General features: G+C 44.6%; 1 protein-coding gene across 1 annotated transcript; it reads right to left on the bottom strand.

Annotated features, from left to right (window-relative positions):
* Window positions 1-7366: 7366 nt before the first annotated feature.
* On the bottom strand, window positions 7367-11882 carry Krt10 (keratin 10). The gene is given in 10 exon segments (XM_032913340.1): window positions 7367-7751; window positions 8032-8396; window positions 8656-8873; window positions 9107-9232; window positions 9325-9486; window positions 9593-9749; window positions 10098-10180; window positions 10949-11301; window positions 11304-11336; window positions 11339-11882. Coding segments are annotated over 10 exon segments (1836 nt in total). The 5' UTR covers window positions 11571-11882; the 3' UTR covers window positions 7367-7644.
* Between the last annotated feature and the right edge of the window lie 2065 nt (window positions 11883-13947).

Here is a 13947-nt window from a genome sequence, read left to right as displayed (position 1 = left end):
CGTAGCATTGTGGATGGAGGGAAGATGGGGTTATTTGTATTATCTGTCTTAAAGTCCATAGATGGGCGTGTGGAGTGGAAGTGAAAGGAAAGATTCAGGGTGACATCAGAGGAGGGAGAGAAGACAGAAGCTGAAAACTGGGAGGAGAGAGTGCACCGGTAGGGAGAGAGACAGGGACGGGGCTGGGAACCAATGAGGGGCTTCTGACGGATGTCACTGCTAGGACATCTAGAGGAAAGACACATTGAATAGTTAATGCTGTAAGGCAGATTCTCCATTAAATGCTCTCTCTCTCTCTCTCTCTCTCTCTCTCTCTCTCTCTCTCTCCCTCCCCCCTCCTTCCCTTCCTTTCTTTTATCAGAGATGCTTTCAGAAACATTTCAAATAAATTGTCAAAATGTACTTTAAAAGTTTCCATCTCATCAGTCTAGAAAGTGGACTGATTCAATAAATGGCAGCCCTACTGATTGATGGTGGGGCTGGGTGTGTGTGTGTGTGTGTGTGTGTGTGTGTGTGTGTGTGTGTGTCTGTGTCTGTGTCTGTGCACACGCTGGGGAAGTGAAGCTGAAAGTGAAGGAAACTTCCCTGGGGCAGTGGCCCAGAAGGGTGGGGTGAGGATGGTTGAAAGGACAGGAGAAAGGAAGGGTTGGGGGGACTTTGAAATGACCGGCTTCAGTTTCAGGTGGAGACATGGTATGGTCTTGGTGTCATCTCCAGGATACTGACTGTCCTGATTGGTGTTGCCAGGACATGAATTACCACCAACCTGGCCGGCTGGTGCTGTGGTTAGCATTGGTATGGTCTTTAAATGCACGACCTGGCAAAGCTGCAGGACATCATCACAGTTATGAAGAGCCCCAGATACCTCTTAACTTAGTTCCTTATTAGTAGGTTAGACAAATAAGACTCATAAAGACCCAATAAAATGTCAAGCATTTTATTCTGGATTACCAGGCACATACTGGGCGTAAACTTGTCTGGTCACGGTGACTTGGAGATTCACTTACTCTTTGAGAATTTCAGCGGTGAATGCAATGTGCTTCTATCACGGCCATGCCCCTCTCCAAACTCCTCCCAGACCTAGGTGCACACATCCCCTTCCCAACTTCTTGTTTTTCTATTTTCCTAAACCCGGTGTGTCTGAGGTATCAGTGCCCGAATCACAGACGTGGGGCCATCAGCTAGAGCACAGGCAACCTAGCGGGGGACCACACCCTTGAAGAAAAGTGACTCCAGGAGACTATTTTACCTGTGAATAATTACTCGTGATGCACGCTGATTTGCATACCTACTTTACATATTGGCATCCACAGTCTGAATTGTTTATGCATTGTAAAACCATTCTTCTGATTGAATTGTTGAAATCTAAACACTAAAGGAGCACATTAGCATATATTAATAATTAAAGTATTTTCAGTGCTTGATTATTAATAAATGGCTACTACTACTATTGCTTCTAATTATTATAATTAAAATTATGTAATGAGCAGGCAACTAAACTTTGTTTTATATGATTCACATACAAATAAAACATTTCCAAGAGAACATTTTGTGTCAAAATAAGAGGGAAAACAACACATTTTATACAAGTAGATTTTAAGTGTCCCTATCATAAAAAAGGTATGTGATAGGTCAGTTTAATTTAGTCATTTCTCAATTATACATATTTCAAGACAATACAGTATATAAAATATATGTGTGTGAGCATTATTCACCAATTAATAATACAATGGCACACATACAAATCAAAAACTCCTAAGAAGCACATGTTTAAATAAATAAGCTCTCTGACCACCCGTTGGTGGCTATACTTGCCCCTACCCGCTATTTCCACCAGGGGGCGGTGCTGCCCTTCAAATGGATGTCACTGGTCTTTAGGGCAGAACCGTGGCCCTCAGCTGGAAGAGATTAAGACCAGACTGCCTTGTATTGATAGTGTGCTGTACAGATTCCAAAGGAGCTTCTAGTGTATCATCTCGGATGAATCTCGAGAAAGCTGGAAATAAGAAAAGGAGAGGTTTCCTTTTGTCAAACTAGTGCCACCTGGGAAGAAGGATCCTAGACTGAGAGAATACCTCCATCAGATTAGCCTCTAGGCAAGTCGTGTGTGTGTGTGTGTGTGTGTGTGTGTGTGTGTGTGTGTGTGTGATTGATGTGAGAGAGCCCAGCCCACTTTGGGTGGTTTCACCCCTAGGCAGGTGGTCCTAGGAGGTATAAGAAATAGTTGAACCAGAGCTTGAGAACAAGCCGGAAAGCAGCAGTTCCTCCATGATCTGGCTTCAGTTCCTGCCTCCGGGCTCCTGCCCTGCTACTGTGATCAGGAGCTGTAACACGAAATAAACTCTTTCCTCCCTCAAGTTGCTTTTGGTCACAGTGTTTATTTTGCAGTGGACCTGAATTCCCAGCACCCACATATGAGTTGCCCTGTTTTGGCCTTCAAGGCACTGCATGAGTGGCATGCTCAGACACATGGAGGCAAAACGCCCATACTACATAAAATTAAACAAGTCTTAAAGAAATGGTCAGTGAGCATTTCTGAACCAGGCTCTGTGTTAGCAGCAGGTAATGCAGAAAGAAAAACAGACACATTCTCAACTTTATGGAGTGTGTGTGTGTGTGTGTGTGTGTGTGTGTGTGTGTGTGTGTGTGTAGAGTTGTTTTAATAACCATAAAATAGAAATTGTGTTAAAAATTTGGGAAATAAACATGTGTACCTAGTTTAGGTTGGGGCAATCTTTTAAAGAAATAACATTAAGCACACAGAAGAAACATGAAAAATTATTTTCTAGGCTGGCACATGGATGGGGCAGTCTTAGAGGGGAGTTATTTTATTTTATATAAATATAGCAAGCTACCAGAAACCCAATACTTTATATTGAAGGGAATATTTTTAGCTAACAGCACTGGAGGTTCATGAACATTCGTGAACAAAGTCCTGTCCTCAGCCTCTGTAAGAAGCTCACGCTGGGCGTTGTGGAGGGGATGCTGTGAAGGGAGGGGTCGCATGGTGAGGTAAGAAGCCAGAACACAGACAGAGGGGTCAGGACCGCTCTGACACAGCAGCACCCTAGGGGACTAACCCAGATCTCACAAGAACTTCCTCAGTTCCCTCCACGGTGGTGCTCACAGTGCCTTAATCCACTCCAGTGGGAGTCAGCTCTGAAAGACCCCTGAATGAGAAGAGTCAGCTCTGAAAGACCCCTGAATGAGAAGAGTCAGCTCTGAAAGACCCCTGAATGAGAAGAGTCAGCTCTGAAAGACCCCTGAATGAGAATTTTGGTTTCTTTGGAAAAAAAACCCAAGTATTATAAGAATATGTTTTCATTTTAATCCCGGGTGTGGGATATGGGTCTGCTTCAGATTGTCCACAATTGCTGACTATGATTTGCCTTATACGCTGACAAGGGCATGGTTTTGTGTGTGTGTGTGTGTGTGTGAGTGGAGAGAGGAGAGGGAGGAAGAGAGGGAGGGAGGGAGGAGAGAGAGAGAGAGAGAGAGAGAGAGAAAGACATTTGGAATCATGGGAGCTCTTCAGAGGATATACAAATGATAGGTCTCCTAGAGGCAGGGTTGCTGTTGGTGGATTGTTGGTTGGCGTTGGCTGAGGGTTGTTAAGCAGTCGTGTGCAAAGAAGAAACAACAAGAGGAAATTAGCTATCCTGACGGCGAAGATCAAACTTGTCCCCAAAACCCCAATGCCCCATAATCAGCAGGAAGTAATCTAATGTAACATCACCCTCTTCCCCCCTCTATTCTTTCTTCTCTCCACTCTAGCGTTAGCGTCTATTGAAAGTGTGGATGAAAAGGGATGAGGGAGAGTGGAGGACAAAGATCCTACAGAATAGCCAAGAGTCTGGCTACATGTCCCACTACTTCTGAGCATAGCCATCCTTTCACGTGTTAGCCCAAATTTCTAACACATGAAACTTTGGGGGGAACACAGTCAAAGCACAACCAAACCGTAGCAGGAAGGAATAGTGGGGTGCCTCCAAGGGACTGGAGGAGGTATGGATGTCAATGTGTCAGGAGGAAGCTGATCGAAGGGTGTATTGAGCTAGGGGAGGGACTTGAATTAGGTTCTGAGCATTAAAGGTGACTGTTGAGAAGCGTAAGCAGTTTTTGTTCAGTTATTGTTCTGGCTGGAGTGTAGGGGATGGCCGGTGATGGAATAAAAGTCAGTAGAGAGATCACCAGAGAGCCAGCCACAGTAATTTGGTGGAGACGTTAAGGTGACCTGAGTCAGGGCAGAGCTAGATGGCATTGTGATAATTTTGAAGACAGTCTAACTAACACTTAGAAGTGACTAGCTGGGATATGGATAGGAGAGAATGGAAGAGAGAGGAACCAAGAATTATTCTTGTAGCAGTGAAAATAAAGGTTCCTTATAGAAGTCCACATGGTCAGGAACTGTGGCTATATTCCCTTACGGAACGAGATGAACTTTAGGGAAATGATTAAGTCAAGGACAAGCAATCAATCATGGTTCTAAGGAAGTTTTCTTGGCACAGTAGCAGAGGGGAGCTTGGGTGCTGCTACACTGCGCCACTGCAAACATGTCTCTGGCTGTCCTAGAGTTCACATTCTTTCCAATTAGCCAGCTTCGGTCCTCTTCCAGGTAAATGCAAGGCTCATATTTTCTAGTGACCCTTCCCTGACGTGACATTCTGATTTGAACGCCTTAGTGTCTCGTCCACGATCTCTAGTCCCTGATGGGCACATCCGTGCCAGGAATGACAGGAAGCGGCTATGTCTCGATTTTGTTTGCTTTCAATGTCTAGCATGTGTGTGACACAGCTTGCACAACTGTGCTTGTCGAATGACTGGATGCATCTTAGCCACTGAATCATGTTCTTGGGCACTCTACAGTCTCCTTTGCTCCTGGTAGATGTCACATGGACAAGAACCTCAGGACAAATGGCTAAGGTGCCTATTAACCTAGCAGAGTGGATGCTCCCAGCATCCCAAGTATCTGTTGCAGACTCCTGGCTCCTCTCAGCACTTCGCACCCCAGCCCTGGAGCCTAAACCTCTCCAGACCCTGAGCTTCTCATTTCTCAGCCTCTTTCCTATACCACGCAGTCATTTTTGCTCTACAGTCTTTTGGTCCTCTCTTGGCCTCTTTGTCCATACGCTCCCCTTGGCTCTTCTCCCTCTCCCGGTCCCATCTCTTGCCCCTCTCTCTTCTCTTCCTCTCTTGTTCTTCCCCTCACCTCTCATGGCCCTGCCTATTCTGATGGCCATGTTCAGGCTGGACTTTTCCAGATGCTTCTGGTTGTTCTGTTTCTCATACCTACAATAAAAACCTTCTCCTCAGCCATACCTAGGAGTTGCCATGGCCTCCCTTTTGTTCAGCAGGATCCTGGCATTTGTAGTTGTGGAAAGATTTTCGTAGCTGATACTCAGATGTGCAACAAACCCTTGACGTGTACTCTCAGCTTTGTCCTTTCTCAGACAGCTGTTTGTGCTGCCACTGTCCTCCATCTTCTTCGTGCTTGGAGGGTTCTCTCTGCACTACCACTTAGAACGTGTCTTGCCTCCTTAAAGGAGCCATTCGTTTCACCCCCTACCCTTTCTACCAATGCCAGAAGAACAGGGAGACGTCTCCAGGGCTTTGATTTTTTGGCGTTTAGATGGTTTCCTCCCCCACATTCACATTAGAAACATCCTCACTAGTTACAGTCCAGTCCCTCAAACTTCTACAGCTGTCTGCCAGGACGGGGGTGGCTGTTGCTGGAGGGTAAGGGAAGAAGCATGAAGGCAGAGAGCTAGTCAAGCTGTTAGCCCATGGAAGGCCCTGGGCATCACGGATACTCTTTACCTTTTTGGCTCAACAGAAACATTTCCAGTTTGTCTACAATGTGTTTAAAATAATCACATGTTCATGGCGCAGAAGAGTTGATCTCATGTGCGTTGTTATACAGGGACAGCAAGTACGCTCCTTTTGATTCTTAGCCCCCAGTACCTCTGGGTTCACTTTGGGAGGTCAACTTACATGGACGTGACTTACTGATTTTGCTGCTCAACCAGTACTTAACAATTTATGCTAGAAAAAAAAAAACAACTACATTAGGGTGGGGTTAATCAATGTGTAAGGCAGACCCTGTCATTTCTCCAGTATTATAGTCTAGCTTAGATTGCACTGGGGTATGATTTAATATCCCAAAGGAATCTCAAAGTACTCAAAGACAAGGAATCTCAATGCGTATAGATTGAGAAAGTAATTTTTTAAAAAAAAATTAATTTAATTCTTGACATTAAAAGAGAGCCTGGTTCTCAATGTCTGTGGAGGGGCACTGCCCCCTTGGCCACATTCTGAAGTGTGTTATACATAAGGGTAGGGTTTATTTAGTATCATCCCACTGAAATGGCAAGGGATCAGGGCTCAGATCTTGAAATGCACTAGAGTTCAAGTCAAGAAGGATGCTGATGTTGCTAGTCAATGGACACAGGCAATCCAAAAGCACATAGGGCTTTCCCTCTTTCCCCCGAGTAGAGTACTGAGTAATGCCCGTTGATGTCTTAGGGTTACTTTTGTTGTCGTGAAACACCCTGGCAAAAGCATCTTGGGAAGGAAAGGGTTTATTCAACTTATGCCTCCTCATCACTGTTCATCATTGAAGGAAAACAGGGGAGGGACTTGGAGGCAGGATCTGATACAGAGGCCATGAGAGGGCGTTGCTTATTGACTCTGCCCTTGGCTTGCTCAGCTCACTTTCTTACAGAACCCAGAACCACAATGGGTTGGGCCCTTCCCCATTAGTCACTCATGAAGAAAATGCCTACAGGCCTTCTTGTAGTCTTAGGGAGGCATTTTCTCAATCGAGGCTCCCTCCTCCCAAATGACTCTACCTTGTGTCTACGTTGACCCAAAACTAGCCAGCACGGTTGGGGTCTGGTTGAGAGATATAGTTAAGTGTATACTGAAAGAACAAGGTCTTGAGTATTGATTACAACAAGAGTTGGGGGAAGCAGGAGGTTTAGGGGTGTCTGTTTGGATGCACTGCTGTCATCTGGCAGACACAAAATAATTTTATTTTGATGATTTCTGTTGGGCTGGTTGACTTTGTTGGAAGATGTATTATAAGTAGCATATAAGACTTGAGAAGCAATATTATAATTGGAAACAGAGTCAGAAAACATGAGAAATAAGAAAGAGAATACGAAACTTCCTTTTATATTGGGAATCTTATTTGAGATGGTTTCAAAATTTCCAAGACTGAAGCAGGTTACAGCCAGAGAGCTGGGAGTTCTCTACTCACTGTGTATCTTTAGAAAAACGTAAGCTTGGGGGAATTATGGACCTTTTCATGCAGACAACTCGTACTGCTCCAGGCGTACCCACCCAATTAAATAATAATTCTGACAAATTTTCATAGTTTGCATGAGTAAGAAAGTTTATTGAAATTCATTAGTAAATGAGAAATTCATTAGTAAATGAGAAAGTTTTCTTTTTTTTTCTCCACAAAAGAACACTTTCTGATAAATGAAAAGAAGAAATACAGAAACCACAAAACACCTTTTAGACCCTTAATTTCAAGGAGCGAACCTATTTCCATAGACCATTAAGACAGAAGTGTTTTCCTGGACATTTTGTTTTCCACACGTCTGTGCAGTTGGCCTGTGTTTAGAGACTCTTCTAAGCAGCTTAGTAGAAGTGTTTCTTGGTTTCTGATTCAATCATAGACGAAAGGACTCTACCCTCAGGTGTCACCTCCTCAATAATCGTCTTGATCACTCTGGTTTTATTAGTATCTGCGAATAATAAAAAAATAAATTAGAATTTAGATGAAAAGATTTGTAGGGATCCTAGCCACTAATAAGCTGTCACAAAAGGAAGATAATACAACTTTTCCAAATTGTTCTGAAAAAAAGAAAATACAAGCTGTATTTGGCATTTTCAAATACTGGTGTCTATACTATGATTAAAAACACAAATGAAAATCTAACTCAAGATTTTCATTGTTTTAAAATCAGCTCTTGAGTTTAAAGAGCAACAAAACCGTTGGAGAAAGTTAAAACTAATTCAGATTACCCCAGCTAGTTTCTGCTGACCTTGGGCCTTTAGACGATTGGTCCCCGCCACCGGACCCGGAAGTCTTGAACCCTCCGCTTCCGGTCTGGCCTCCACTGGAACTTCCGCCGCCGTAGCCACCACCGGAACTGCCGCCGTGACCACCGCCGCTGGAACTTCCGCCGCCGTAGCCGCCACCGGAGCTGCCTCCGTGGCCACCGCCGCCGGAGCTTCCACCACCGTAGCTTCCGCTTCCGCCGCCGCCGCCGGTACTTCCGCCGCCGTAGCTGCCGCCGTGGCTTCCGCCACCGGAGCTTCCGCCGCCGTAGCTGCCGCCGTGGCCGCCGCCGCCACGTCCGCCGCCGCCGTAGGATCCGCCTCCGGAACTAAACAGAGCGTGAAGGGTCAAATGCGGTCACTTGTAACGTGGAAGCGTCAGGTTGCGCTCCAGTGCAATATTAAGAAAGTATAATCCAGTCAAGTTTGTCTATTAGTTTCCGTAACATATTTATACACACAGCCCTAATTCCTGAAATCATCACTGCTCCCCTTCCGGCCTCTGGTTTTTCCTTGGGTTTGGGTAAGCTTTGCTACGTGGAATTCTGAAGGAAAGCAATTGAGGGTGTTTGCGGGTTTCCAACATACCCTCCTTCTCCTTCTAGCAGACTGCGGTAGGTTTGGATCTCGTTCTCCAGGCGGGTCTTAATGTCTAGGAGTTGTTGGTACTCGGCGTTCTGGCACTCGGTCTCAGCCCGAATCTGTTGCAGTTGTTCCTCCAGGGCGGAGATCTGGCTTTGAATCTGGGAGAGCTGCACGCAGTAGCGTCCTTCTGTTTCTGCCAAGGAGGCGTCCAGCGATTGTTTCTGAGAAGAAGGTTTTATTAAGTATAGTGAAACATGGGAATTATTCAGCAAGAGTAAATAGGATTCATGCTTAATGGCAATACTGCCAAAGTTTGAGCACGACTGACTCTACGCGAACAGCTCCTTTTCCCGCGCAAAGCTGCAATTTCGATTCTAATTTCTTGCCCCCAGGTCATTCTTAGCATAAACAATGGCAGGATAAAATAGAAACCAGTTTATAAAATTTAACATACCAGGGCCAGCTGGGACTGTAGTTCGATCTCCAGACCCTGAACAGTGCGTCTCAATTCAGTGATTTCACTCTTATGGCTGGACATTTGTTCAATGTTGCTGTCGATTTCTGTGGTGAGTTCCTTGCTCTAGAGGATCAAAAAAATGGGAAAAGATGAGAACGTTTGGGCATGCTAAAAAAAGTCTCCATGGGCTTCGCTGAGAAGGGCGATTAGTTTACCTTCTCATTGAACCAGGCTTCTGCGTCCTTGCGATTCTTTTCTGCAAGTTGTTCGTATTGGTTTCTCATGTTGTTGAGCAGCTGAGTCAGGTCCACCCCTGGGGCAGCGTTCATTTCCACGTTCACATCACCAGTGGACACATTTTGAAGGTCTCTCATTTCCTGTTTGAGGGACAGTTAGATTTAATTAATGAATGCACCATGACCGAGATGAGCTTTTTTTCTTTAAAGGCGGGGGAGGAAATGTAATTGTGTAATTTTGTGTCACCTCTTCGTGGTTCTTCTTCAGGTAAGCCAGCTCTTCAGTCAAACTTTCGATCTGCATCTCCAGGTCAGCCTTGCTGAGGGTCAGCTCGTCCAGCACCCTGCGCAGGCCATTGATATCGGCCTCCACGCTCTGGCGCAGGGCTACTTCATTCTCATACCTGAAACAAGCAGGATACAAACACTGGATATACAGGAGGGTGAAGGTGTACCTGGATAAAGGCTGGCTAACAGTCCAAATACAGATTTGATTTCATGCCACAGCAACATTTCGTAACACATGAATTCATGTGGGAATATTAATTAATAGTTTGATATGAAGAAAGCTGTCACTTTCAAATACATCTTTCTTTGATAATTGCCCAAAAGATATGATTAGAATTAATAATTTTTAACAGCTCAGCACTGTTTCACTCTGGAGAGTTCAGGAAAACGTAAAAGCTGTCGTGGGTGTCCAGGGGCGTCATTTGAAGCCCCTGTTCTATTTGCACCACATCCACGCAACTTACTTCAGCCTGAAGTCATCAGCTGCCAGTCTGGCATTGTCAATCTGCAGCAGGACATTGGCATTGTCAGTTGTCAGGTTGACGATCTAAAGGGAGAGACACAAGTTATTGGAAAGGTCAGGTGGGCTCATGGCTTTTCAGGCTAGCATAGGTGAGTTGTGTTTTTATACAGTTCTCTTCCAAAAATCTGGAGGGAGGCTAATTTAAGCCTCAACTTTCGCAACTTTGCCCATACTTTCCCCCTTGAGTATGTTTTCAGTAGCCCCGATTCCTTTCTGAGCACCGGCTGGGGGTGTGTTATTCCTGCAGCTTCCCCTTTACAGTGCGGGATTTGTTTGTGTTGCAGCTAACCTTTGAGCAACTCACGTCGGTATTTGTTTCATTTGTTAATAAATACTTCTAGGGGTGAATTTACACATGTAGTTAACAGATTCCCCAGAGACGGGGTAGCTCATTTCTATGCTGGAGAGTTGTTATTGCAATGTTAGTGCTGGATATGGCTTGTTTATAATTGTAAGCCATATATATATATATATGTATATATATATATATCATACTCATTTAAAATTGTTTTAGCTCCCACATTTATATATGATCTAGCATATTTAACTGTGAACTCATATATGTTTGTTAAAACCTATAAGGTTCTCAGTAGTCTGTCATCCTGGAAGACAGGCAACACACATGCTAGAGGAAGGTTGACATGGCCATGCCTTCATAAATGACTTGGTTACACTAGACAGGAAACGTTACCAGGTGGGAGACACTGGTCAGCTGTGCTTTGCTTAGCTTCCTTTCATCCGTCTGCATCACACGCATGGGACGACAGAAAGCTGGAGTTTAAGGCGGCTTACCTGCCCTTTAAGGTCTTCGATGGTTTTGTAGTATTTGCTGTAGTCCCGGGGTTCTCGCTGGCTGGAGTTGCCGTGCTTCTCGTACCACTCCTTGATTTTACCCTCCAGCTCATAGTTTGACTCTTCCAGATCCCGGACCTTGTTCATGTAGGAGGCCAGGCGGTCGTTCAGGTTCTGCATGGTCACCTTTTCATTTCCAGAGAGAAGGCCACCACCATCTCCTCCAAGCCCACCGCCAAAGCTTCCTCCACCGAAGCTGCCTCCACCGAAGCTGCCTCCACCGAAGCTGCCTCCTCCATAGCCTCCACCGAAGCTGCCTCCTCCATAGCCTCCACCAAAGCTGCCTCCCCACAGCCTCCACCAAAGCTGCCTCCTCCATAGCCACCCCAAAGCTACCTCCTCCAAAGCCTCCATAGCCACCTGATGAGCCCCCAAAGCAACCTCCGCTAGAGCTCCCACGGCTAAAAGAGCCACCACTGAACCCCCCTGAGCTGTACCCTCCACCAAGGGAGCTTTTGGTGCTGGAAACTCTGATGGATGATCCACCACCACCACCTCCTCCTCCTCCTCCACTGCGGGCGGAGGAGTACTGCCTGCTGTTGGCGCTGAATCGAACAGACATGGTGGTGTAGTGTAGCCCGAGGAGTGCTTGCTACCAAGGACAGTGCCGAGCCTTTATATACGGAGAGGGCGTGTCTCACAGCACCTGGGCTTTGCTTACCTGTATGGTTTTCTTTTTGCCAGCTTAGCATCTTTGGCTTATGATTGCATAAATTATCTTCAGTAATAACCAATACCTTCTCAATGCTCTTGAATTTGCCCTGAGTGCAAATGGGAAATTTGCTGTGTTGAAACTGAAAACGGGTGGAGTTCAGATGAGTACATTGTACCACTGGAAGACCATTGAGTAACCAGTAAAAATCTAATTTTTCTAAAGTCAGTTTGGCTTGTACTTAGTATTTGCTAAGTTCAAAAAGTAAAAGAACTTTGCTTATAGATTACAGTTGAAATAAGAATTTTCTCAAATTCCTATTCTAGATAGCTTTAAAAATTGCAGTAAATAGCAAGTGTGCTGGGATTGTGCTATAATAAGGATCTTGAAGTAAGTAAATAAAAAAATAGAATATGCTGACCTATATTATTAGTGTTAAGTTGCCACATTTAAGAAGCACAATTTAGGAAATTGTATACTATATACGTATACATAGGATATATAATATATATATTATTACATCTGATATATATCACACACATATATAATCCCTTATGTGGAGGGTTTTTTTATTTGGCAAATGAGGGTATATTCATATTTTTTACTTAGGGAACTGGACACAGGAACGACTATGGGATCTTCAAATTCTTGACATAAAGTCATGAAGTGTTAGTTTATGTCACTTCGTACTTTTAAATTCGTGGTTCAGGTGCAAGGAAGACCACAGTGCAGAAATTCTGAGCACAAGAAGGGAAGAACTAACCTGAACTGCTTTAAGCTCTGGCTGATTACAAAGGGAGGTTTATTGCACGAAAAGTTTTCTTGTGGCAACATAAATCCAGATTACGGAATGGCACTTGCTTCAGGACTTATAGCTAGACTTGCATCTCTGTTCCAGAGACAGATTTTCCTTCTCAGTAAACAAGAGAAACATATTTCCTCTGGATATACTGCACTCAGGTTCAGTGGGACAGTATCCAGTGAAGTATTTAATTGGGACTTTACGTGACATAAAATTATTTTATAACTACCCATAGGCTATGGCATTGTCCTTGTTAAAATATATTACACATATATTTATATCGGTATGGATTCACACATGTTTTAGAATTACGTAATTATGTAATGCTTTTTGTGATAGGTGGCTTTAAAAATCTCCAGAGTAACCCACTGACATAGGGCTAGCTGTTACTGTCTCAGTTTTGACAGGAAGGTGAAGCTAAGGCATGGAGTGATTTTTCCTACGCTAGCCGGCTGGATCACGGCTGGAAGTGTGCTTGACTCTTGGGTTTGCCTGTTTTCTATTCTCCCACCTTACATATTCCTCTCTTCTGTGGTAGATTTGATGTTAGAGAAACTAAAGCTCTGAATTTCACCACTTGCTTCTTCCCCTGGGAAAAAAGCAAAAACAGAACGAACATAGAAACAGGGGTATATTGAAGACACAGGCAGTTGGCAGGATTCCATTAGTAATTGCTTTTTCAAATAAATTCGTGGCTGCACATTCCGTGGAACAGGAGCTACAGAACTGGTCTCTTCAGAGAAAGGGGGTTTTGGCTGAGGCGTCTGTGAGGTGCAGCTTGTGAGGCTGCAGCTCCTCCAACCTGTCAGAACCTGCAAGTAGGGCAGCAGCTGAAAGAAACAAAAAAGCCCTAGGCATGGGAATTGATTCGTGCGTAGATAACATGTACAATCAATGGAGACTCACTGCAAGGAGAGAAGACTTTGGCTGGTTCAGAGAGGTTAAACCTTGCTCTCAAAACTTGATGGAAAGAGAGAGCAGAGAGCTTTCAATGTTACTGACAGCCACCATGGCCATCAGTGTTGATTTTCCTAGGTTGTTTTTTAGTGTTGTCTTTTAGTTTTCTGCACTGGTGAAAAACAGAAAAACCTCAATCTACTTTAAGATTGGTCTAAAAATAGTAGGGAGAGATTCTGCGGGAGTAAACCTCTGTCTGTAGTTGCTCTTACTGTTTGAATTGAGCCTTGGGCATGAGTGGGATCACAGAGGTGCCGACGAGAATGTGATCATGGTTTGCACGTGTTTGTGACAGCCCACCCCACAGTCTCTCTGCTTTCAGAGTTTGTCGTGTTTCTGTGTAAGTCATGAGATGTTCAGAAGGATGTGGATGGCATCCTGCTCCTGTCCTTAAGATCTCTCCAAGTCATTGCAGTCGGACTGAAGGGAAATGCCAAGACATGCGATTTAAGTGGTACATGCATGGTAAAGGAGTGTGGGGCACACATTTCCCCCCACGTGCGGTCTTCAGACGGTTTACTTTCAGTC

This window comes from Rattus rattus, chromosome 9 (assembly GCF_011064425.1).
Source record: "Rattus rattus isolate New Zealand chromosome 9, Rrattus_CSIRO_v1, whole genome shotgun sequence".
Taxonomy (NCBI): Eukaryota; Metazoa; Chordata; class Mammalia; order Rodentia; family Muridae; genus Rattus; species Rattus rattus.
This window is presented reverse-complemented; position numbering and strand designations above follow the sequence as displayed.